General features: G+C 46.8%; 1 protein-coding gene and 1 long non-coding RNA gene across 2 annotated transcripts in view; one reads left to right on the top strand and one right to left on the bottom strand.

Annotated features, from left to right (window-relative positions):
• The window catches only part of BMERB1 (bMERB domain containing 1), a 163,550-nt gene that overhangs the window by 121,999 nt on the left and 14,793 nt on the right, over nt 1-26,758 (top strand). Inside the window, exon 3 of the mRNA XM_033235653.1 lies at nt 21,445-21,518. Coding sequence (XP_033091544.1) covers nt 21,445-21,518 — 74 coding nt within the window. The remainder of the gene's footprint in view (nt 1-21,444; nt 21,519-26,758) is intronic.
• Nucleotides 12,167-22,877, bottom strand: LOC117097619. The gene is made up of 3 exons (XR_004443006.1): nt 22,749-22,877; nt 21,354-21,462; nt 12,167-12,389 (listed from the first exon to the last, which is right to left on the bottom strand). It is a non-coding gene; the product is annotated as an uncharacterized LOC117097619 (long non-coding RNA).

Here is a 26,758-nt window from a genome sequence, read left to right as displayed (position 1 = left end):
CATGACAGAGCAAGACCCCGTTTCCCTGTCTCAAACAAACAAACAACAAACAAAAACACATACACATAAACCCCGTCCTTCTAAGCAAAGTGAGTCCTGCTATCTGCAGGATTTTGATTTTTTTCCAGAGCGTTATGCTGAACTGGTATTAGAGTTAAATTGCTTGGAACAATTGTTCCCAGATCAAACTGAGGGTCGGGCTGCTTATTCCAGTGGCCCAATCATGAGATGCAAATAAACTGGGAAAGGACGGAGTTTCTATTTCTGTTACCAGTTACAGGGAGAAAGCCTGGAAAATACCACCAGACCAACTTAAAATGACAAAGTTTCCCAGGGCTTACATACCTTCTAAGCTATATGCCCACGTGTAAATGTGCATTCATCTAAAGACCTAAGTAATTAGCTTCTTCTAGTCTAACTAAGCTGAGTCCTGAAGACCTTCCTCTGGAGCTTCAATAAATTTACTTAATCTAAATGGGTCCAGGTGCTGGGGTGATTACCCTTATCTTGTCTCCTGCTAAATCATGGAGATTTAGGGAGTCCCTTCAGACCCCCAATAAACTTGTTTGTGGAGGCCTTCGGGCTTTCTTCACACCCCCAATAAAACTTTAATCATAAACGGGTCCTGTTAAGAACTCCTTCGTTATCTTGTTATGCTTCAAGGCCCAGGAAAGGCCTGGGCAAAACTCTTGGAGGGTTTCTGTTACATTCCAGCCTTTGTATAAAAGGGCACTGCCTCTCCTAGCTTTTTTTTTTTGAGACAGAGTCTTGCTCTGTTGCCCAGGCTGGGGTGCAGTGGTGTGATCTCTGCTCACTACAACCTCCACCTCCCAGGTGCAAGCGATTCTCCTGCCTCAGCCTCCCGAGTAGTTGGGACTACAGGCATGCACCACCACACCCAGCTAATTTTTGTATTTTTTTTGTAGACATGGTTTCACTATGTTGGCCAGGCTGGTCTCAAACTCCTGACATCAGGTGATTCACTCGCCTCTGCCTTCTAAAGTGCTGGGATTACAGGCGTGAGCCACCATGCCCAGTCGGCTCCTTCAGTTTTTTTGTTTTTTTGAGACAGAGTTTTGCTCTTGTCGCCCAGGCTGGAGTGTGATGGTGGGATCTTGGCTCACAGCAACATCCGCCTCCCAGGTTCAAGCGATTCTCCTGCCGCAGCCTCCCAAAGTAGCTGGGATTACAGGCGCCTGCCATCACACGCAGCTAATTTTTTTTGTATTTTTAGTTGAGATGGGGTTTCACCATCTTGGCCAGGCTGGTCTTGAACTCCTGACTAAGGTGATCCACCGGCCTTGGGCTCCCAAAGTGCTGGGATTACAGGCGTGAGCCACTGCGTGCCCAGCCACTTTCAGCTTTTAATATTTAACTTAACCACACAATCCCTGCTGAAACAGCTGTTCTGGAGGCCTCCGTTGGTGAGACCTGACCTGCCACACAATGAAGGAGGTGTTCTTCATTGAGATAATGTGGGCATCCGAATCAGGCTAGGGGTCAGCGTCCCAGATTCAGCACTGACTAGTTGTGTGATTCTGTTGGAGCCACCTAACCTCTCTGAGCTGCGGGATCTTCATGTATAAAAGAGACAACCACACAGTACCTACCTCAAACAGTGGTTATCAGGATTGAGATAATCTATGTAAAGCATTTAGTGCCTATGAAGCACTTCTTAGTACGGCCGGATGTAGTGGCTCATGCCTGTATAAAGTATCTAAAGCACTTAGTGTGTAAAAGGCGCATGGTAAATTCTGTTTGTCGCCCAGGCTGGAGTGCAATGGCATGATCTTGGTTCGCTGCAACTTCTGCCTCCCGGGTTCAAGTGATTCTCCTGCCTCAGCCTCCAAGTAGCTGGGATTACAGCTGTGCGCCAGCACGCCTGGCTAATTTTTGTATTTTTAGTAGAGATGGGGTTTCACCAGGTTGGCCAGGCTGGTCTTGAACTCCTGATCTCAAATGATCTGCTTGTCTTGGCCTTTCAAAGTGCTAGGATTACAGATGTAAGCCACTGCACCTGCCCTGTGCATGGTGAATTCTGAGTAAATGGTAGCCAAAATCATTGTCATCATCATTGCCACAGGTAACCTTTTCCCCAAATAGTTGTAAGTTTCTTTTCTAAGTAACTTCACTTCTAAGTAAATGTTGAGTAAATATTTTAAAGAGTGTTGAAGAGGCATCCCCAAATCTGCCCACTTGTTGATTCTAGCCAGTGATGTTAAATTTTTAGGAATCTGGAGAACCAGTTGTTCAACTGTGGGTAGCTCAAAATCTGCAGTAGTGGGAGTATTTACACCGTGGAAATTGGCAAATGATTCACAACAGGGCTTCTACCTCCCTCCCCTGCTCCCAGCCAGTTAAACATTTGCCAGCACATCACTCGTTCTAGTCCTAGCCTGCCCTGCTTTGGGGCGTCCAACAGAGATTACTTGCCTTTTCTTTGTGGTTCTTCAAGCCCCGGGGTCTCGCTTCCCTACAAAGGAGACCACTAATCACTAGTGTGCTGAATAAACATGAAGTTGACTTAAACATTAATTTACTTATCATCAAAAGCTTATCTGCTTCTGCTGGTGCAGTGACTCTAATGGGAATTGCGAGTGGTGATGGTCCATAGCTGATGGCTTCAGAGAATTGTGCTCTGTGCTTTGGCAGGAGCAGAGCTAAGCTGAGACTGTGGTCACAGTGGCCCAGTCCATGGGCTAAGCAGGAACAGGTGGGAAGAGGGCAGGGGAGGCTTCCCCGGGGACTGCAGATTGTATTTCTAAGATTTTTTTCCTTTAGTCCTTAGATGCTCAGTTGAAAGGAATGACTGCAGCCGGATGTAGTGGCTCATGCCTATAATCCCAGCACTTAGGGAGGCCGAGGTGGGCAGATCACCTGAGGTCAGGAATTCGAGACCAGCCTGGCCAAACTGGTAAAACCCTGACTCTACTAAAAATACAAAAATTAGCTGAGCATGGTGGCCAGTGCCTGTAATCCCAGCTACTTGGGAGGCTGAGCCAAAGGAATCGCTTGAACCCAGGAGGTGGAGGTTGCAGTGAGCCAAGATCAAGATCGTGCCATTGCATTCCAGCCTGGACAGCAGAGCAAGACTCCATCTCAAAAAAAAAAAAAAAAAAAAGGAGTGACTGCTTTAAAATTCTTCAACAGGGCCAGGCACAGTGGCTCATGTAATGCCAGCACTTTGGGAGGCCAAGGCAGGCAGATCACTAGGTCAAGAGATGGAGTCCTTCCTGGCCAACATGGTAAAACCCCATCTCTACTAAAAATACAAAAATTAGCTGGGCGTGGTGGTGTACACCTGTAGTCCCAGCTACTCAGGAGGCTGAGGCAGAATTCCTTGAACGCAGGAGGCAGAGGTTGCAGAGATTACACCACTGCACTCCAGCCTGGTGACAGAGCAAGACTTTGTCTGAAAAAAAAAAAAAAAAAAAATTCCTAAACAGGAGGGTCTTAGGGCCAGCCAGTTGGTAACATGAAACAATCAGGGGACTTACCTTATAGCTTCCTTCGCAGTAGCAAGCCCATGGTTTTTAGTGAGATTTGTGTCGTACAAATTAATTAAAATTGAATAGTTTCTATCAAGTTTTTTCCTTACACTTTGTACAAAATTGGGGGAAATGTCTATTTCCCATTTCTTTAATTTGTTTTCTCTTACCGCTTCTATCCCACCTGATATTTTCTATTTTAAAAACACTTTTTTTGTTTTTGTTTTTGCTTTTTTTTTTGAGACAGAGCCTCGCTCTGTCACCCGGGCTGGAGTGCAGAGGCACAATCTCGGCTCACTGCAAGCTCCGCCTCCCGGGTTCACGCCATTCTCCCGCCTCACCCTCCCAAGTAGCTGGGACTACAGGCGCCCACTAACGCGCCTGGCTAATTTTTAGTAGAGACGGGGTTTCACTGTGTTAGCCAGGATGGTCTCGATCTCCTGACCTCATGATCCACCCACCTCGGCCTCCCAAAGTGCTGGGTTTACAGGCCTGAGCCACCACACCCGGCCTAAAAGCACTTTTTAAATGTTGAGGTAGTTTGAAGGCTAATGGAAATTACGAGGTGGGACTAAAACCATTTCTGCCATCCCCAAGAAAGCCCACCCCTTGGAACTGCCACTGGTTGAAAGCGTTTTTTGTTTTTTTTTTGAGACAGAGTCTCACTCTGTCACCAAGGCCAGATTGTGCAGTGGCACAATGTCAGCTCACTGCAACCTCTGCCTCCCAGGTTCAAGCGATCCTCCCACCTCAGCCCCCCAAGGTGCTGGGACTACAAGTGCCCGCCCACCACCATGCCTGGCTGTTTTTTTTTTTTTTTTTTTCCAGTAGAGACAGGGTTTCACCGTGTTGCCCAGGCTCATCTCAAACTCCTGAGTTCAAGTGATCCGCCTTCCTCAGCCTCCCAAAGTGCTGGGATTACAGGCATAAGCTACCACACCCGGCCTGAAAGCATTTTAGAAGGCTCCTGACTGCAAGAACGGGATAAAGTAAGGGGGTAGGGGAACAGAAGATGACAGTCTGGTATATCTGGGTGACATACGTAGGCAGTCTATTGTAGTGGCAATTGTCAGGGCTCTGGAGTCAGACTGTCTTCTTTGAAATCTTACAAGCTGTTTGATCTTGGGCGATTTACTTAACCTCTCTGAGACTTCTATAAAGTGGAGAAGAAGAATTCCACCCTACAGATAATGAGGATTCAGGGAGACTGGGCTGGATGCAAATCAGCTTTTGTTGGCATCAGCTTGAGAGGAGAGATGGACTTGGGAGTGGAGAGGGTGGATTTGGGAGAGGGGACGCCGAACAGTGGCAGGAAGTCGTAGCAGGTGACTGAGAATGGAAGGCACAAAGAGCTCAGATGCTGAGCCAGCTCAGAATAGCAACAGTATTGATAGCAGAATGCAAAGCAGTATCACTTGAATGACGGATGTTTAATTGGATTTCTCCAGGGCTGACTCACCGCCTTTGATAGATACTATTGCCCTCATGGCGTCTATCATGAGACTTGAAATTTTTCCACCTGCACCTGCAGTCTTTAGGCCTTGTTTCAACAAAATGCAGGACTGTGTGTACCCTCCCTGCCTGCCAGCTTTCCTTCCTTCCTTGTGTATTTACTGCAATGTGTCAGGCACGGGGTGGTGTGCTAGAACCATGAAAGAAAAAGGCAAAGTCCCTTAAAGGAGGTGCAGTCTGTTGAGGCAGAAACACAAAGAAATGCCTAGATGGTTCTGGAATGCCTAGATGTCAGTGAGATAACAAGGGGCTATGGCTGCAGGAAGGAAGAGGCCCTGATGTAGCTGAGGGCATCAGGAAGATTCCAGAAGGAGAAGGGATTAGTGAAGCTGCAGAGGAATTAGTTTGAGACAAAGATGTTCTGAGCTGGGGGAGGAGTTGGGCAGAGGCTTGAGTACAGGAATTCAAGAGAACTCATTGGGGCCAGACTTTACACAGCGATGCACATGGGCTGTGTACCAGTCTGTTCAGACACTGCTGTAAAGATACTACTCGAGACTGGGTCATCTATAAAGGAAAGAGATTTAATTGACTCAACAGTTCTGCATGGCTGGGGAGGCCTCAGGAAACTTACAGTCATGGCAGAAGGCGAAGGGAAAGGAAGCACATTGGCAGCAGGAGAGAGAGAGCACAAGAGAAAAAGAGCGAAGAAGTGCCACATTTAAAACCAGCAGCTCTGTTCAACTCCTGCACTCAAGCGATCCTCCTGCCTCGGCCTCACAAAGTGCTGGGATAACAGGCAGGAGCTGCTGTGCCCACCCTGGAGCTTAATCTCTGTTCACATCTTTAATTATTCTGGGGCAGATTAGCCAAGGGCCTTAGGGGTAGGGTTAGGGACATCAAGGACCAGTCTTCTACCCACTTCACAGCTCGCTGGGCCCTCCAAAGGAAGGACGATGTGTCTTGTTCTAGGCACTGGTAAGAGTCTGGGGGAAAAAAAATAGAAAATAATAAATGGGCGTGGCGGCTCACACCTGTAGTCCCAGCACTTTGGGAGGCCGAGGTGGGCAGATCACTTGAGGTCAGGAGTTCAAGACCAGCCTGGTCAACATGGTGAAACCCCATTGCTACTGAAAATACAAAAATTAGCCGGGCATGGTGGTGTGCACCTGTAATCCCAGCTACTCAGCGGGCTGAGGCACGACGATTGCTTGAACCTGGGAGGCAGAGGTTGCAGTGAGCTGAGATTGCACCACTGCACTCCAGCCTGGGCGACAGAGTGAGATTCCATCTCAAAAAAGAAGACGACGACGAAGAAGAAAGAGGAGTAGAAGGAGGAGGAGGAGGGGGAGGAGAGGAAGAGGAGAGAGGAAGAAAAGGAAGAGAAAGAGGAGGAGGGGGAGGAAGAGGAGGAGGAGGAGGAAAAAGGAGAAGGAGAAAAAGGAGGAGGAGGAGGAGGAGAAATAATGAACTCACAACACTCACTGTCTCCTTCAAAGGAGCGAAGGATGTGCAGAGGGCTAAGTGCAGTCACAGAAACTGCCAGGTAGCATTAGTGAGCATGTGTGGGAAGTCTGCTGGCCAACCTTACATGTGCTGGGCACAGCCCAGTTCCCCGCCAGAGCCCAGAGAAGAAAACAAGCTCTGGTTTCTCAGTCGAAGCAGTGGGGTGGGAAGAGCCCTGCTGTCTTGCCACATGGCCTTGGTAGCTGGCCTATGTCTCAGTGTCTCTCAAAAGTGAAAATAGATCAGGAGGGCTGACACATAGTAGGCACTCAAGAACTGTTTTCTGGAAGAGTCAGTGAATCAGTGAACAGCATTCACCTCTCTGGGCATTGATTTCTTCATTCATGTAAGGTGAGAGCTGGAAATTTCTTTAGGGCCAGGCACAGTGGCTCACACTTGTTATCTCAGGACTCTGGGAGGCCAAGGCAGGAGAATGGCTTGAGCCCAGGAGTTTGAGACCAGCCTGGGCAACACAGTGAGACCCCCATCTCTACCAGACTTTTTTTTTTTCTTTTTTTTTTGAGATGGAGTCTCACTCTGTGGCCCAGGCTGGAGTGCAGTGGCGCGATCTCAGCTCACTGAAACCTCCATCTCCTAGGTTCAAGCAATTCTCCTGCCTCAGCCTCCCGAGTAACTGGGATCACAGTCATGCACCACCATGCCCGGCTAATTTTTGTATTTTTAGTAGAGATGGAGTTTCACCATGTTGGCCAGGCTGGTCTCGAACTTGTGACCTCAATTGGTCCACTTGCCTCGGCCTCCCAAAATGCTGTGATTATAGGCATGAGCCACCGTGCCTGGCCCAAAACATTTTTTAAAAATTATCCAGGCGTGGTGGCATGCGCCTGTAGTCCCAACTGCTTGGGAGGCTGAGGCAAGAGGATTGCTTGAGCCCAGGAGACCAAGGCTTCAGGGAGCTATGATTACATTCCTGTACTCCATCCAGCTTAGGCAAGACAGAGAGAGACCTTGTCTCAAAAAAAGAAAAAGAAAAGAAGAGAAACTTCTTCAGTCTCTGAATACTTACCAAGGTTCTTTCTGAAGACCAGAGGTCAGCAAACTATTTCTGTAAAGGGCCAAGTACTAAATATCTTAGGCTCTACAGAGTGTACAGTCTCTGTCATGATTACTCACCTCTGCCACTGTTGTGAAAAGCAGCCACAGACAATGCCGAAATGAATGGACGTGACTTTGTTCCAATAGCACGTTATTTACAGACGCTGAACTTTAAATTTCACATAATTTTCGTATATCAGAAAATGTTACTCTTTTGATTTTCCCCAACTATTTAAAAATGAAAATTAAACTATTCTTAGTTCGTGAGTTGTACCAAAACAGGCAGTGGGCCGGATTTTGACCGTGGGCTGTAGTTTGCCAACCCCAGCTAAAGATTGATGAGGAATCTTCCAGGAACTCCTTGGAGCATCTTAGACAGAAGTTCAAAGGGAGAGTGTGCTCTGTCCTTGGTGTGGAAATACTGATCACCATGTCTTCCAAACTGGGTTTCATAGACACATCTCCATGCCATGCTCTCACTCTAGAACCTAAGATGGCTCCCATGTTAAAGTTCTTTACAACCCAGACATATATGTCCCTGATATGTCCTAATTGGGCAAACTCCTCACTGTCACCTACCCTGGCATACCACACCCATTCCTAATATTTGTCTCAGCTCCCTCCTCTCTCTGAGTGCCTGGAATCTCTTCCTGACCCCTGCAAGTCGTGCGCCCCCTGTAAGGTGCACCTCGATTTGAGCAGCCTTCTCCCAGACTATCCTGATCTCTGTCTTCATTGAACTCTAGTCACTGTCTGGAGCAGTCACAGTCCCAGCCGAGAGCATGGGTTCTGAGATCAGACTGCACGGGTCCAAGTTCCTATCACTTACTCTGTGACGTTGAACAAGTTCTTTATCCTGTCTAAGAGAGAATAATAATAGTCCTTACCTCGTAAGAGTTGCTGCAAGAGTTCACTGAGATGATTTGTGTAAAATGCTTAATCCAGAGAATGACACCACTCATATGAAAGCATTCAATAAGTGCTAGCAATTATACTTCTGTATTGTTTGATGTTTTTATAGTGAGACCATATTTACGTAATAGTTGTTTAATTTTTTAAATAGACCAAACTGGGTGTGGTGGTATATGCCTGTGTTCCCAGCTACTTGGGAGACTGAAGCAGGAGAATTCCTTAAGCCCAGGAGTTCAAGCCAGCCTGGGCAATATAGTAAGACCCTGCCTCTAAAACAGAAAAAACAATAAAAGGACCAAGCATTCTTTTAGGTCTAAAACAAAAGTAACTAAGCAATACTGGTGTTTGTTTTTTGTTTGTTTTGAGACAGGGTCTCACTCTGTCAAGGCAGACAGCTGGTCACCCACGTCAAGAAAATTGACTATTTTTAGAAGTCAATCCTTGGCTCCCAGGTTGGAGTACAGCGGCGTGATCATGGCTCACCCAGGAGCTCAACCTCCTGGGCTCAAGTGATCCTCCCACCTCAGCCTCCCTGGTAGCTGGAACCGCAGGCACGTGCCACTAGGCATAGCTAACTTTTTTATTGTGTAGAGACAGGGTCTTGCTATGTTCCCTAGGCTGATCTCGAACTCCTGGGCTCTATCGATCCTCCCATCTCATCCTCAAAGTGCTGGGATTACAGGCATGAGCCACTGTGCCTGTCCATAATTTTTTTATATGCTACATACACAAAAGAGCAGTATTAGTAGTTGTTATTGTAAGAAAAATCAAAACTAAGGCAGTCTAGAAAGCCCTTGGAAGAGAGAAGAATAAACGGCGCTTGAGGAAGTTGACATTTGTTTGGGAACAGAGTGGGAACAAGGGTCTTGAAGAAGGTGACATTTGTTTGGGAACGAGTATCTGATTGCAATCAAAGGAGAGGCCAGTGTGACAGGTGGATGTTAATCCACAGACCCTTAAAACAGCCACGGAGAGAAAACAGGCATATGAACCTTCCAGGGTGAAACATGAGGGCATTCCCTTCCTATGTATGTCACCCAAGCCCACTGGGAGGCACCTCTCTGGTCCCTTGGTCCCCAGCAAGATGCTGAGAAATGGCTGAGGCCAGGGGCTCCCTGGAGACTTCTCAACACTTATCCTTCCCCAGGGATAGTGTTTAAGCTCATGAATCCCACGAAAGCTGAACCAATGCACATGTTTATCATCTTGGAACCATTTGATTGGAGGAGATTGAAATAGCACATGCTGGCTGGGTGTGCTGGTTCATGCCTGTAATCCCAGCACTTTGGGCAGCTGAGGTAGGTGGATCACCTGAGGTCAGGAGTTCGAGACCAGCCTGGCCAACATAGTGAAATCCCATCTCTACTAAAATACAAACATTTGCTGGGCTTGGTGGCATATGCCTGTTATGCCAGTTAGTTGGGAGGCTGAGGCAGGAGAATCGCTTGAACCTGGGAGGTGGAGGTTGCAGTGAGCCGAGATCCCACCATTGCACTCCAGCCTGGGTGAAAAGAGTGAAACTCCATCTCAAAAAAGAAAAGAAAAGACAAGACAAGAAAAGACAAGACAAGACAGGGGAGGGAAGGGGAGGAGAGGAAAGGGGAGGAGGGAAATAGCATGTGATGGTGAGATACACGTTTTGCACAGAAATGTTGGCTAGGAGAGTCCAGGAGAGTCTCCGGGAGCTGACTTCTTACCTAGGGTGGAGGGGCGGATGGAGGTGGCTGTTCCTACACACCCACACTGCCTGTGCCAAACCGTGGGCTACCAGCACCACACACACAAGCCTGTTTAATTCTCATACAACCCCAAGACAAAGGTGTAATCCCTTTTCAACAGTGACAGCACTGAGGCTGAGAGCAGTAAAGGAGGTCATAGCCAGTCAATGCGGGTACTGAGATCTACAGTGAGATCTGGCTGGGTCTAAAGCGGGTTGCATCCTCTTTGTGCTCGCAGAATGGGGCTCGAGGGCTCATCTAAACCCCTCTTTATTTATTTATTTATTTATTTATTTATTTATTTATTTATTGAGACAGAGTCTCTCTCTGGAGTGACTGGAGTGCAGTGGTGCAATCTTGGCTCACTGCAACCTCTGCCTCCCAGGTTCAAGCGATTCTCCTGCCTCAGCTTCCCGAGTAGCTGGGACTACAAGCACATGCCACCAAGCTCAGCTAATTTTTGTATTTTTAGTAGAAGACGGGGTTTCACCATATTGGCCAGGATGGTCTCGATTTCTTACCTCGTGATCTGCCCTCCTCAGCCTCCTAAAGTGCTGGGATTACAGGCGTGAACCACCATGCCCGGCCCAGACATTACTTCTTTTTCTCACCTGTCTTAAGACGCCCACAGCCTCCGTAACTTATTTTTAAAAGGAGACAATAAAGACTATTTTTAAAAGTCAATCCTTGCCTCTGGAAGCCTGCCTCTGCTTTTGTCATCGTCTCTGCTGGGTTTCCATTAGGCTGCCACTCAAGCTGAAGCCTCCGTTTCGTGTCATTTTCACAAAAGTTTGGTAAAGCAGCAGCGCTGTTATTCCAGCAGGGCCTGATCACCTCTCCCCACCCAACGCTGATGAAAAATGACCCACTTTCCCCTATCGTCCCAGCGTGAAAGGCCAAGATGCTGAATGACACGGGTTGGCTTTCTTTTCCTTCTGAACGTTCATCAGGTTACTGAAGATAACATCTCTCTTTGGAACGCGCCGGCAGCAGCAGAGTTTGATTTCCAGGTTCAGCCCTAATGGTACAGAGACCTGGACTAATGTGGCTTATTCACAGTTCCAGCTATGCTTTTAAAGCACTTTGCATGAACTATTCACATGTCTTTTGAACAATATGATTTAATGGCATTGGAAAATCATCACGATGTCATGCTTGCAATGAGCGGGACAGCTGTAGGTATGACTTGATCCAATACGCATTAAAAATGCACCTATCCACACACATGTATCTGTGAAAGTGTCTTCAGCTCCAAGTAACAGAGCATTCGTTGACTAGTGTCTTAAATCTTGGGTGACCAGCTGTCTCTGTTCGCCCGGGACTGAGAGGTTTCCAAGGATCTGGAAATTGCAGTGCAGAAACTGAGACAGCCCCAGGCAAACCAAGTCAGTTGTTCACACTACTTAAGTCATAAGGACACTTAATATTTACTTGAGGCTGGGTGTAGTGGCTCACATCTGTAATCCCAACACTTTGGGAGGCTGAGGCGGGTGGATCACAAGGTCAGGAATTCAAGACCAGCCTGGCCAAGATGGTGAAACCCCCGTCTCTCCTAAAAATACAAAAATTAGTCGGGCATGGTGGCGGATGCCTGTAATCCCAGCTACTCGGGAGGCTGAGGCAGAGAATTGCTTGAACCCGTGAGACAGAGGTTGCAGTGAGCCGAGATCACGCCACTGCACTCCAGCCTGGGCGACAGAGCTAGACTCTGTCTCAAAAAAAAAAAAAAAAAAATTGACTTGATAAGCAATCCAGATGCAGGTGGCCCGAGGGTCAACAGGGTGGCCCCAGGATGCTATCAAGGTTTTCCTCTCCTCCCTTCTGCCATAGATAGCGAACCTGTCCTGTTCTGCCCATGCGTAGTAAGCCAATCGCTGTTATGATGGATCTGGCAAAAGAAAAGAATTTATTCACACCAATGCAGCCAAGCAAGGAGGCAGGAGAAAAGGTTTCATACTTGCCTCCTTGAAGATGGAATTTAGGGGTCTTTATGGAATAAAGGAGCAGGGTGTTCTAAAGTGTGGGGAAAGGTGACTGCAGGCAGGGGAAGTGAGGTCATTGGCAATCTGCACATACATAGCCAAGCTCCTGGCTCTTCATAGGATGCGTGTTTAGAAAATGGCAGCATTACCATGATCTCAGGGAGTTTTTGGGCCCTCTGACGTCAAAAGGTCACTTCTCCAGCATTTGCAGAGGTTCATTTGAAGGGTCATTGATCTCAACGGGTTCGAACTGGACAAGAGCTGCCCCCATAGTCCTGAAAAACAACTTTAAGCAACCATTACCATAGTTACATATGTGTCACAGTGACATACATGTGACATATGACATACATGTACCATAATGACATACAGTGACATATATAAGGAAGCCAGTGGGGGGGGTTAGATATGTATCATTTGGCTGCTTGACTTTTAGCTATGTACGTTTTAAGATCAGCTAGAAGTAAGTGGTTAAAAGCAAGCAAGGCAAGCTAAGTTTGGTGGGCTTAATCAGGTTAGCATTCAGTTTCACCATCCTCATGTGAGTGGCTGTAGGAGCTTAGGACCAGGACGGGGGAGAACCCAAGGCCCTAATTATCCTTCCCAGAAGCCTGCCCAAGCAGACTTTCTCTTAAGGGCTTTCTCTAAGCCCACCAAACTTAACTTGCCTTGCTTGCTTTTAACCACTTACTTCTAGCTGGTCTTAAAACTTATATAGCTAAAAGTCAAGCAGCCAAACGATGTGTAACTAAACCCCCCAGTAGCTTCCTTATATATGTCACTATATGTCATTATGGTACATATATGTCACTATGACAGATATGTGACTATGGTAATGGTTGCTTAAAGTTGTGCTCTTATATTGCATTGGCCCAGAGTAGATGTCATAGCTACCTCTAGTTGCAAGAGAACCTGGAAAAGTGCGTGTCTGGCCAAAGCAAATGGGATTCTGTGGCTGGCTTCCATCAAGGCTGGGCAGGTTGCCTCCTGGACAAATCAGAGCTCTGGGAGAAAGGGGGAGGGGAAGGTCTGCAACGGATCATGCCAGCTGCAACTCATGTAGCCACATGGAGAGGAGACACCACGGTGAAACTGTCAAGAGCAGGAGCTAGGGCTGAATCTAGAAGGCCACTTACCAGTACAGAACACTGGGTGTGGTGCTTAACCTCCATGTACTCATCTGCAAAATGGAGCTCAAAACAATGTTTCTCTTCCTTCTCTTCCTGGACTGCTGTGAGGGTCTAGAGATAATGCACAGAAAGTGCTGAGCATTTGCATAGTAAAGGCTCCGTAAATGCTGACTTCTTGTTTGCCTTAATGGCAGAACCCATTCTTCCATATTCCAGAAAAAGATTTGATTTTTAGTTACGTGAATGGACACCTAACTCTGATGGACAGCTTGGGGCGGGGGGACAAGCTTCTTTCTTCTTTCATGTTCAAAGGACCATGAAGCTTTTGGTTTTGCCAACTGGGGTTTATAAGTTGAAGAACAGAGCTGAATGATTTAGGACGGGGTGTCCAATCTTTTGTCTTCCCTGGGCCACATTGGAAGAATTATCTTGAGCCACACATAAAATACACTTACAGTAACAATAGCTGATGAGCTTTAAAAAAAAATCACACAAAACAATCTCACGTTTTAAGAAAGTTTACAAATTTGTGTTGGGTCGCCTTCAGAAGCCATCCCGGGTCGGATTTGCACAAGCTTGATTTAGGACCTGATGGTCCTCCTTTGGTGGGAGGTGTGTGGAGGAGGGAGAGAGAGAGAGAGAAGAGATGAGGCATGAGGAAAACAGAGCTATTGCATAGGAACACTGAGGGACAGCGTGACTCCCGTGAGCAATTCTGTAGAATTCCACCTCGCTTGTCAATGTTTGTGGGCTTGGATCTCTTGGGAGGATCCAATCACATGCTAAGGGCAGCCTAGAGATGGACAGAGGACCAGGGAAGAGGCCCCTGGGCAAGCCCGCCACCCTTAGGTTACATGGAGGAAAAAGACAGCTGTGAAATAACACCAGAACCCCCGGAGTAGAGGTGGCCTCTGCTACATGTAGGTCAAGGTTTTGCATACGTTTAGCTTCCTTCTTTGTACTTGTTTGTATTTTCCAAAATTTCTACAATGATTAGGGATCCACTCTACAATCAGATAAAAATGCCATTTACAAACTTTTATTGGCCAGGCATAGTGGCTCATGCCCGTAATCCCAGCACTTTGGGAGGGTGAGGTGGGTGGATCACTTGAGCCCAGGAGTTTGAGACCAACCTGGGCAACATGGCAAAACCCCATCTCTACCAAAAATACAAAAAATTATCCGGGCGTAGTGGTGCCTCCCTGTAGTCCGAGCTACTCTGGAGGCTGAGGAGGGAGGATGGCTTGAGCCTAGGAGGCAGAGATTGCAGTGAGCTGAGATTGCGCCACTGTACTACAGCATGGGAGTACAGCTAGACTCCCATCTCAAAATAAAATAAAATAAAATAAAATAAAAACTTTTACAAAGGAGTATAAGCACTGAAAGTTATTTTTAAAAAGGTTTTACATGTTAGCTCCATTCCTCAGAAATAGTGCTTCTTCTACATCATTTTCTCTTTTCTTTTTTCTCTGCTTCTTTTTTTTTGTTTTTTGAGATGGAGTCTCGCTCTGTCGCCAGGCTGGAGTGCAGTGGCACAATCTCCGCTCACTGCAACCTCTGACTCCCAGGTTCAAGTATACTCCTGCCTCAGCCTCCTGAGTAGCTGGGATTACAGGCGCCCACTACCAACCACGCCCAGCTAATTTTTGTATTTTTAGTAGAGACGAGATTTCACCAAGTTGACCAGGATGGTCTTGATCTCTTGACCTTGTGACCTGGATGCCTCGGCCTCCCAAAGTGCTGGGATTATAGGCATGTGAGCCACCACGCCCAGTCTTTTTTTTTTTTTTTAGATGAAGTCTCACTCTGTTGCCCAGGCTGGAGTGCAGTGGCATGATCTTGGCTCACTGCAACCTCTGCCTCCCGGGTTCAAGCAATTCTGCTGCCTCAGCCTCCTGAGAACTGGGGATTACAGGCATGCGCCACCACGCCTGGCTAATTTTTATATTTTTAGTAGAGAAAGGGTTCCACCATGTTGGTCAGGCTGGTCTTGAACTCCTGACTTCAAGTGATCCTTCCATCTCGGCCTCCCAAAGTGCTAGAATTACAGGTGTGAGCCACTGCACCCAGCCATTCTCTGCTTCTTTCTCACAGCTAATGATAATAATAGTAAAGGCCAAGGGTGGTGCCTCATACCTATAATCCCAGTGCTTTGGGAGGCTGAGGTGGGAGGATCGCTTGAGGCTAGAAGTTCAAGACCATCTTGGCCAACATAGCAAGAGTCTGTCTTTACAAAAAATTTAAAAATTAGCTGAGTGTAGGGGCATATGCCTGAAGTCCTAGCTACTTGGAAGGCTGAGGCAGGCAAATCCTTTGAGCCCTGGAGTTTGAAGCTGCAGTGAGCTATGATTGCACTGCTGAACTCCAGCCTGGGTGATAGAGCTAGACCCTATCTCTAAACAACATAATAATAGTAGATAGCATTTATCTGGGCATTTGACTGTGTAGGTCCCAGGCACTGTGCTCAACGCTTGACGTGCGTAATAAACCCAGCAAATAGTACTGCCATAATTCCTATTTAAACCATGATGGCCAGGTGCGATGGCTTACGCCTGTCATCCCAGCACTTTGGAAGGCTGAGGCGGGTGGATCACCTGCGGTCAGGAGTTCGAGACCAGCCTGACCAACATGGTGAAATCCCGTCCAAAAAAATAAACAAATAAATTAGCTGGGCCTGGTGGTGCATGCCTGTAATCTCAGCTACTTGGAAGGCTTAGGCAGGATAATCACTTGAACCTGGGAGGCAGAGGTTGCAATGAGCCACGATTGCGCCATTGCACTCCAGCCTAGGCAACAAGAGCAAAACTCTGTTTCAAAAAATAAATAAATAAATAAGGCCGAGATGGGCGGATCATGAGGTCAGGAGATCGAGACCATCCTGGCTAACACGGTGAAACCCATCTCTACTAAAAAATACAAAAAACTAGCCGAGTGAGGTGGCGGGCACCTGTAGTCCCAGCTACTCCAGAGGCTGAGGCAGGAGAATGGCATAAACCCGGAAGGCGGAGCTTGCAGTGAGCTGAGATCCGGCCACTGCACTCCAGCCTGGGCGACAGAGCGAGACTCCGTCTCAAAAAAAAAAAAAAAAAAAAAGATAAAGAAATAAATAATTAAAAATGAGTTAGGTAAGTGAAGCAGAGAAGGAAGTCACTGCACCATGGCCCCTTTGAGCCAGAGTTGTTCGGTGCCAAAACTCTGCCTCTTAATCACTACCTGTCTCTCCTTTTGTCCTTTCTCCATCTTCTCCTCTCTTACCTCTCAAAAATTATCAATAATTTGATAATTCTGTGGTTAGAATCCAAGATTCCTCAACTTCCGTGTGATTGACATAGTGGCTGGCTCGCTGTCTGTTGTGGGAGCTGTTCTGTGCACAGTAGGATGTTTAGCAGTAACCCTGGTCTCTACCCACTAGATGCCAGTAGCAATCACACCCCTCCCCAGCACACACTCAATTATAATAACCAAATATGTCTCCAGGCATTGCCAAATGTTCCTGGGGACCAAGATTGCCCTGATGTAGCCTGATCTCTGCAAAAGCATCCGGAGTCCCTCCAGTTGAACGATCGCTGATAGAAACCCACGGGAACAGTCTGTGCCCTCCCGGCAAGTCCACACTCATTCGAGGCAGCTGTCACCTGCTAGCACATTCCAGGGCAGGGCTTGAAAAATGCTTGGTGTGCCTCTGGCAACAAGAGATGCAGGCTGAAGCAAGGCATTTCTGCCTCTTGTCCTGAAACTAGGATGCTGAGATTAGAATGGACAGCATGAGTTGTTCTTGAGTGGCAAAAGGCAAGGGGTCCTGCAGTGGTTTGTATGTTTGTCCCCTCCAAATCTCATGTTGAAATTAGTCTGTTCTCGCATTTCTATAAAGAACTACCTGAGGCCAGGCGCGGTGGCTCACGCCTATAATCCCAGCACTTTGGGAGGCTGAAGTGGGTGGATTGCTTGACTCAAGGAGTTGGCAACCAGCTTGGACAACATGGTGTAACTTTATCTCTATTTTAAGGAAAAAATTTTTCAAACTACCTGAGATCGGGTAATTTATACAGAAAAGAAGTTTAATTGACTTGCAGTTCCACTGGCTGTACAGGAAGCGTGGCTGGGGAAGTCTCAGGAAACTTACAATCATGGTGGAAGGCGAAGGGGAAGCAGGGAAGTCTTACACGGCTGGAGGAGAAAGAGAGCAAAGCGGGAGGTGCTACACACACTTAAACAACCAGATCTCGTGAGAACTCACTCTCACGAGAACAGCAAGGGAGATATCCGTCCCCATGATCCAATCACTTCCCCCCAGGCCCCTCCTCCAACACTGGGGATTATGATTCAACATGAGATTTGGGCGGGGACACAGATCCAAACTCTATCATAGGGCCCAGTGGGAGGTGTTTGGGTCATGGGGGCGGATCTCACATGAACAGATTAAGCTCTCCCTGGGAGGTGGGAGTGAGTGAGTTCTTGCTCTTTTAGTTCCTGGACAGCTGGTTGTTAAAAAAAGCCTGGCACCTCCCGCTCTCTCTTGCTTCCCCTCTTGCCCTGTGACCTCTGCACACATGAGCTCCCTTTCGCCTTCTATGAGTGTAGCCAGCCTGAGGCCCACGCCAGATGTCCCACCTTCCAGCCAGCAGATTCGTGAGCCAAATAAACCTCTTGTCTTTATAAAGTACTCAGCCACAGGCATTCCTTGATAGCAATACTCAACAGACTAAGACAGGGCCCCATGCCGGTCTACAGATGGCACTGCCGAAAGGAGTCAGCAGCCCCAGCCCTTGATGGAGACGCTGAGGAATGAGGCAGAAAGATCAGTGGACTCAGACTCTGAAAGGTCGATTTCTGTCCTGCCCCTATGAGCTGTGTGTACTCAGTTGAGCCTCTTTACCTGTTTCCGCATGAGTAAAATGAAAATATGATTTCTGTCCTCTGGCTTTTCCTAGGATAGTTGTCAGGAGCAAAGTAAGATATTGGCTCCAAGCTGACTCACTACATCCCTTACCTGCTTCAGTCTTCTTCACAACATCTGAAATATTGTATCTGTGTTTAGCTTCTGTCTCTGCTAGCAAAATGTCATCTTCGTGAGGGCTTGGTCTTCTCTGCTGCTGCAAGCCTCAGAGATGACAACAGTGCCCAACATAGTAGATGTTCAAGAAAGACGTGCAGGCTAGGTGCAGTGGCTCACGCCTGCAATGCCAGCACTTTGGAAGGGCAAGACGGGAGGATCACTTGAGGTCAAGAGTTCAAGACCAACCTGGTGAACAGCAAGACTCCATTTCTATGAAGTTTAAAACTTAAAAAAAAAATGAGCTGGGCATGGTGGCTGCACAGCTGTAGTGCCAGCTACTTCGGAGGCTGAGGTGGGAAGATCACTTGAGACCAGGAGTTCAGGGCTGCAATGAGCTATGATTGTGCCTTGGGCGATAGAACAGGACCCTGTCACACACACACAAAAAAAAGAACAACAAAGACAAAGACATGCAGAGTGAATGTGAACCTATATATCGCGTGCTTTGAAGATATATCTCAACAGCTATGGAAATATCAAGCCCTTTGTACACAGTGGTTCCACTTCTGAGAATCTAAACCCCAAATAATCCAGCATGGAGAAAAAGCCTTAGAGGAACTGATGTTCATCCTACAGTGGCCAAAATTGCTCAAACCTGAAAAGCCAGCCTTAGTAATCAAGAGGAGGGCGTAATTAGCACAATCCTGATGAATCTCATTTGTGAAATTGCAGACAGCCATTACAAATATTGTAATTGCAAGACGAGTTCATTTTTTGTAGCACACACAAAAAACCATAATGCGTAAGGCAAAACTATAATGTGTAATGTGAAACTGGGTTGCAAAAGCAACCCAATTACTGAGACGACAGGAGCCAGCACCCACTGTTCCCCCACCGCCACACTGTTGGGAATGTCATGCCCAGTCTCTCTGGAGGGCAATTTGGAAATTCCTACTACAAAGTAAGTGTTCATGTCACTAGACCCAGCAATTTCATTTCTAGGAATCTGTCCTAGAAATGTATTAGGAAACAAGCCAGATGTCTATGAATAGGGGAATAGTTAAATAAATTATAATTAAATAGATCACTGTATTATCAGTTGAGTGCAGTGGCTCATGCCTGTAATCCCAGCTACTCTGGAGGCTGAAGCCAGAAAATCACTTGAACCTGGGAGGCAGAGGTTGTGGTGAGCCAAGATCGCACCACTGCACTCCAGCCTGGGCGATACAGTGAGACTCTGTCTAAAAAAAATAAAATGAAGATAAATTTAAAAAATGAAAATAAAAGACATCACTGTGTATCAATATAATGGTATACTATGCAGCTACTAAAAGTGTGGAGATTTGCATATACCGATAAGGAAGGATGCTCAAGACTATTAAAGATTATTAAATTGAACAAAGCAAATTACAAAAAAATTTTTGTACAATAACAATGGTGTCATATATGATATTATACGCATGTGCATTTTTTTTAAATCTGGAGGAGGCTGGGTGCAATAGGTCATACCTATATCCCAGCACTTTGAGAGGCTGAGGTGGTAGGATTGCTTGAAGCCAGGAATCCAAGGCCAGCCTGGGCAACATATCTAAGTCCCTGTCTCTACAAAAAATACTGTTTAAAAATTAGCCTGTAGTCCCAGCTACTTGGCATGGGGCCGGGGTTGGGAGGGGTTGTGCAGAGGTGGAAGGACCCCTTGAGCCCAGGAGTTCAAGTTTGCAGTAAGCTGTGATCACGCCACTACACTCCATCCTGGGCAACATAGTGACACTCTATCTCCAAAAATAAAAAAAAAAAAATTAAACATTTGCAGAATAAAACTAATGTGTTTTTTTTTGTTTGTTTTGTTTTGTTTTGTTTTTGAGACAGAGTCTTGCTCTGTCACCCAGGCTGGAGTGCAGTGGCCAGATCTCGGCTCACTGCAAGCTCTGCCTCCCGGGTTCACGCCATTCTCCCGCCTCAGCCTCCCAAGGAGCTGGGACTACAGGCGCCCGCCACCATGCCCGGCTAATTTTTTTTGTATTTTTAGTAGAGATGGGGTTTCACCGTGTTAGCCAAGATGGTCTCGATCTCCTGACCTTGTGATCTGCCCGTCTCAGCCTCCCAAAGTGCTGGGATTACAGGCGTGAGAAAAACAATGTTTTTAAAAATCCAGAGGAATACATACTAAACTGTTGACAATGATTCTCTCTGAAGGACAGAGGAAGACTCTCCTCTATGTTGTCAATTTCTGTAATGTTTAAAAAACGTAAACATCAGCTGAAAAACAATACTGAATATGCCACATGAACCCACTCATATAAGCAAACCAAAGCCAGGCACATGAAGACTGGAAGGAGCTCTATCGAGGTGTTATTAACAGTGGCTGACGGCCAGGCATGGTGGCTCATGCCTGTAATCTCAGCACTTTGGGAGGCGGAGGTGGGCAGATCACTTGAGGCTAGGAGTTCAAGACCAGCCTGGCCAACATGGTGAAACCCCGTCTCTACTAAAAATACTACTAAAACCTGTAATCCGAGCACTTTGGGAGGCCGAGACGGGCGGATCACGAGGTCAGGAGATCAAGACCATCCTGGCTAACACGGTCTCTACTAAAACCCCGTTTACTGAAACCCTGTCTCTAATAAAAAAAATACAAAAAAACTAGCCGGGTGAGGTGGCAGGCGCCTGTAGTCCCAGCTACTCGGGAGGCTGAGATAGGAGAATGGCGTAAACCCTGGAGACAGAGCTTGCAGTGAGCTAAGGTCGGGCCACTGCGCTCCAGCCCGGGCGACAGAGCGAGACTCCGTCTCAAAAAAAAAAAAAAAATACTACTAAAAATACAAAAAAAATTAGCTGGGCATGGTGGCAGGCACCTATAATCCCAGCTACTTGGGAGGCTGAGGCAGGAGAATCGTTTGAACCTGGAAGGCAGAGGTTGCGGTGAGCCGAGATCATGCCACTGCATTCCAGCCTGGGCAACAGAGCGAGACTCTGTCTCAAACAAACAAACAAACAAAAAACAGTGATGGATCATTTCCAGGTGGTGGGAAAATTGAGCAGTGTTTGGCTTTTTCCTTTTGAGGGAAAACCTCTACAATGAGCGTGTATGGTCTCTTCAAAAGATAACCCACCTTTATCCGCTTCTTTGTGTTAACCGGGTGATGCTCAGGGTGTGATGCTCTGCTGATGTAACCTGCTGTTGGTGGTGTCCTGTTTCCCCAGGATGGATGACATCCAGCTCTGCAAGGACATCATGGACTTGAAGCAGGAGCTGCAGAACTTGGTCGCCATCCCAGGTAACCATTTGCAACTTCACCTTGCAGATGCTTGGGGGCCCCCAGCCTGGCCCATCTGTACCCCTGGGTCTGGAAGATAGAGTCTCATTCTTGCAATGCAGTGCTCCCTGACTGCATGTGTCAAACATGACTTCGAGTCAGGCCAACCTGGGTTCAAGTCCTAGTGAATTCTGGTCACCTTCTTGTCCTTGGGCAAGTCACTGTACTTCTCTGAGACTCAATTTCTCCTCCTCTGAAAATTGGGTAGTAATAGTAAGAGGACCTAATTCATTGAGTATCCATATCATAAAGAGGCCGGGCACAGTGGCTCACGCCTGTAATCCCAGCACTTTGGGAGGCTAAGGTGGATGGCTCACTTAATGTCAGGAGTTTCAGGCCAGCCTGGCCAACATGGCAAAACCCCATCTCTACTAAAAATACAAAAATTAGCTGGGTGTGGTGGCGGGCACCTGTCATCCCAGCTAGCCGGGAGGCTGAGGCTGGAGAATCACTTGAACTTGGGAGGCGGAGGTTGCAGTGAGCTGAGATTATGCCACTGCACTCCAGCCTGGGCAACACAGCGAGACACTGTCAAAAAACATATATGTCAAAAAACATATAATTAAATTAAATTAAATATCATAAAAATTAATGAGATGATGCAAACTAAGTGCTTAGCTTGATGTTTGGCCTCGAGAGTCCAGTAAATATTAGCAATTATGACCATTATGATCCTACTTGGGAACAGATGAAGTGGGTACAAACTCTAACTTTGAAGTCACCCCAGATTTGGTAGTTATTAATGCCTGACTTATTTGGCGTCTTCTCCAAAGAATTTTCCCTTGTCCATCAGGCTGGGTCAGTTGCCCTCTGTAGGGCTTGCCCTCATCAGAAGACTAGTCCCAGGCCGGGCATGGTGGCTCACACCTGTAATCCCAGCACTTTGGGAGGCCGAGGCGGGCAGATCACCTGAGGTCAGGAGTTTGAGACCAGCCTGACAAACATGGTGAAACTCCATCTCTACTAAAAATACGAAAATTAGCCAGGGGTGGTGGCAGGTGCCTGTAATCCCAGCTACTCTGGAGGCTGAGGTGGGAGAATGGCTTGAACCCAGGAGGTGGAGGTTGCAGTGAGGTGAGATCACACCACTGCACTTCAGCCTGGGTGACAGAGCAAGACTCCGACTCATAAAAAAAAGAAATAAAGAAATACCTAAGTAATTTATAAAGAAAATAAGTTTAGTTGGCTCACAGTTCTGCAGGCTGTACCAGAAGCACGATACTGGTGTCGGCTCAGCTGCTGGAAGGCCTCAGGAAACTTATAATCATGGCGGAAGACAAGGGAGCAGACATGTCACATGCCCAGAGCAGGAGCAAGAGAGTGGGGGGGAGGTGCCACACAGTTTTAAATGACCAAATCTCATGAGCACTCACTCACTATCACGAGGACAGTACCAAGGAGGATGGTGCTAAACCATCATGAGAAACCTCCATCATGATCCAATCACCTCTCATCAGGCCACGCCTCCAACTCTGGGGATTACATTTCAATATGAGATTTGGCTGGAGACACATATCCAAACTATATCAGAAAGGGTGCTGCTGATTGGTTGGAGATGCAATCATAGGGGTGTGAAAATGGTTCTCAAGGGTGCTAAGTCCACTTCTGGGTGGCAGGTCCAGGTAGATCATCATTCATCAGAAATGCAAAACCTAAAAAGATATCTCAAAAGGCTGATCTTAGGTTCTGCAATTGTGATGTTATCTGCAGGAGTGATTGGGGAAGTTGTGAATCTTGTCACCTCTGGAATAATGGCTGTAGTCATTTATGTCTACGCCTTAGCAGAATTCAACCTCCTCCCATTCTTCTAACATGGGGGCCTTTTATTAGCTTTACAAAGGCAGTTTAGTTGGGGGGAAGGGTCATAATCATTTAAACTATAAGCTAAATGTCTCCCATAGCTAGCGTGGCCTAAGCCTGGGAATGATTAAGGGCAGTTTGAAGGTTAAAGGCAAGATGGGGGTTGGTTAGATCAGATCCCCTTCACTGTCCTCATTTTCTCACTGTTACCATTTTTGCAAAGGCATTTTCCAACAGGCCAGATAAGCACCCACCACTGCCCTTGACTTGAATGTTTTTGCCATCCTGTCAATTCAATAAGTATGTCCCAAGAGGCCGTTCTGCAGGAAGCCCTGAACCTAGGTGCCAGACATGCAGTGATGAACAGAGAACGGTTCTCCACTCTCAAGGAGCCCCCAAGTTAGTAGAAAGAGACCGGGCCCAGCACACAGTGGGTGCCCATAAGTGGCAGTTATTACTGAGCTACAAGTGCAGCATGAAGAGCCTTAGAGTTTACCCAACCTTCAACTATTGACATTTGGGGTTGCCAAATGTCAATATCTTCCTTTGGGGTTGATCATTTTTTGTTGGGTGTACAGGGCTCTGTGTTGTGTCTTGTGGGATGTTGAGTTTCATCCCTGGCCTCTACCCACTACAGGCCATTAGCACAACCTACCTGCCCACTACCCCACTTTGGTGATGTTACCAGAAAGCGATCCTGATCCAGACTCCAAAGTTCTTGGACCAAGAGCAAGAAAGAATTTAGGGTGAGTCCGAAAGTGAAAGCAAGTTTATTAAGAAAGCAAAGGAATAAAAGAATGGCTACTCCATAGGCAGAGTGGCAGCTTGGGCTGCTTGATTGATTACACTATAGTTATTTATTATATGCTAAACAAGGGGTGGATGATTCATGAGTTTTCTGGGAAAGGGGTGGGCAAGTCCCAGAACTGAGGGTTCCTCCCCTTTTTAGACCATATACGGTAACTTCCTGACGTTGCCATGGCATTTGTAAACTGTCGTGGCGCTGGTGGGAGTGCCTCTTTGCATGCTAACACATTACAATTAGCATATAATGAGTAGTGAGGACGACCAGAGGTCACTTTCATGGCTATCTTGGTTTTGGTGGGATTTGGCAGGCTTCTCTACTGATGCTGTTTTATCGGGAAGGTCTTTGTGACCTGTATCTTGTACCGACCTCCTATGTCATCCTGTGACTTAGAATATCTAACTTCCTGGGCATGCAGCCCAGTAGGTCTCAGCCTCATTTTACCCAGCCCCTATTCAAGATGGAGTCGCTCTAGTTCAAACCCTTCTGACAGTGACAACCAAAAACATCTATAGATGTACAAATGTTGCTGAATGTACCCCGAAGTTAGGTCAGGGAGGCGTGTAACATTGCCCTGTGAAAGGAAAATAAAGTCCCAGGACCCCAAATTCACTATACCAAAAGGAAAGGTTAAGCTTGGGAACTATGAGTCATACAAAAAACTGCCTTTTTTTTTTTTTGATATGGAGTCTCGCTGTATGTCACCCGGGCTGGAATATAGTGGTACGATCTCTGCTCACTGCAAGCTCTGCCTCCTGGGTTCAGGCCATTCTCCTGCCTCAGCCTCCCGAATAACTGGGAGCCTGTAGGCGCCCGCCACCACGTCTGGCTAATTTTTTGTATTTTTACTAGACATGGGTTTCACCATGTGTAGCCAGGATGGTCTGGAACTCCTGACCTCGTGATCCACCTACCTCAGCCTCCCAAAGTGCTTGGATTACAGGCGTGAGTCACCGCGCCTAGCCAAAACTACCTTTCTTTTTTTCCTAAACAGATAGCTGCAAGATAGAAGGCCAGCTATCTTCCCAGGGGCCTCCCTCACCCTGTCAATGTAAATTAACAGCCTATCCTCACAGGTAGGGTACAAAGACAAGACTAGAAATCATCGACCCTCGCCCACCCGGACTCCGCGTTTCCTTTATCCTATGTAAAATGCAGATTCACTGAGGGCCAGAGAATGCAATCCTCCCCTTCCTGCCCTCTCTTTCCCCTTTAAATATTGAAGTCCTTAAGATCCTCTGCAGGAAAAAGCACACACCGGGGTCCTACTGCTGCCTGTGTCTCTTTTTCCCAGGCGCCTCCTCGAATTTGGCAAAATAAACCTCCAGATTGATTGAGACCTTCTCAGACACTTTCACATAAGAACTACTATTTTAGTCATTAGGGTGCAGCAATCTGGGTTTTAATTCAGTCTTAGCAGGTAGGTGAACTTCGTGAAAGTTCATTACTTAATTTCTCTGAGCCTGGGATTCCTTGTTTGAACAATGAGGCCAATAATACTACCCCCGCATGGTTGTTGTGAATATCCCATAAACAACAAAGGCAAGGTGTAGGAGTGTTCGACACAGTCTTGTTGTACGGGTAGTGTGCACCATGACAGTAGAACTGAATCCTCTAGCTTTCATGAGCATCACTAGGTGCCCAGAACTGTGCAGGCCCTAAGACTGAATGAGTGAATAGACTCACCTAATTGAAAGAGAGTGACAGCTAGTGGGTATGGGGTTTCTTTTGGGGGTAATTAAAATGTTCTAAAATGGATTTGGTGATGGTTGCACAACTCTGCAAATACACTTGGAACAGATGAACTGCATGATATGTGAATCATATTGCAATAGAGCTGTTACCAAAAAAAAGTTAATGTCAAACATAAAACAACAAAGGAATGAGAGAAAAGTACCAAAGTCTATTCACCACCCACTAGAAACCCCAATGCAACTGATCTGGCATTGTTGGCTTTGGACTCTGGCATTGTAATAGAACTCAACTAGTGATATGGTTTGGCTGTGTCCCCACCCAAATCTTACCTTGAATTGTAGCTCCCATAATCCCGATGTGTTGTGGGAGGGACCTGGTGGGCGATGACTGAATCATGGGGGTGGTTTCCCCCATACTGGTCTCATGATAGTGAATAAGTCTCACGAGATCTGATGGTTTCATAAGGGGTTTCCCCTTTCACTTGGTTCTCATTTTCTCTTTGCCCGCTGCCATCTAAGATGTGCCTTTTGCTCTTCTGCCATTATTGTAAGGCCTCCCCAGCCACGTGGAACTGTGAGTCCATTAACCTCTTTTTCTTTATAAATTACTGAGTCTCGGGTATGTTTTTATCAGCAGCGTGAATATGGACTAATACAACTGGGGTCTACTCACCTGGCACAGTAAGACCAGCTGTCTCCCCAGAGGTTTTGCAGTGGTGAAAAGGAAGAAGTTTATTTGCAAGGCTCCAAGCAAGGAGGACTGGGCAGCTAATGCTCCAAGCCTGACCTCCTCAATGGCTTATAGGTAATGTAACTGTCCAACAGATTCACCTTGCCCTCTGCCTAGACAAAGCCGATTTATCAAGACTGGGGAATTACAATAAAGAGTAATTCATGCAGAG

Source organism: Trachypithecus francoisi, unplaced genomic scaffold, assembly GCF_009764315.1.
Source record: "Trachypithecus francoisi isolate TF-2019V2 unplaced genomic scaffold, Tfra_2.0 Lachesis_group15, whole genome shotgun sequence".
Taxonomy (NCBI): Eukaryota; Metazoa; Chordata; class Mammalia; order Primates; family Cercopithecidae; genus Trachypithecus; species Trachypithecus francoisi.
This window is presented reverse-complemented; position numbering and strand designations above follow the sequence as displayed.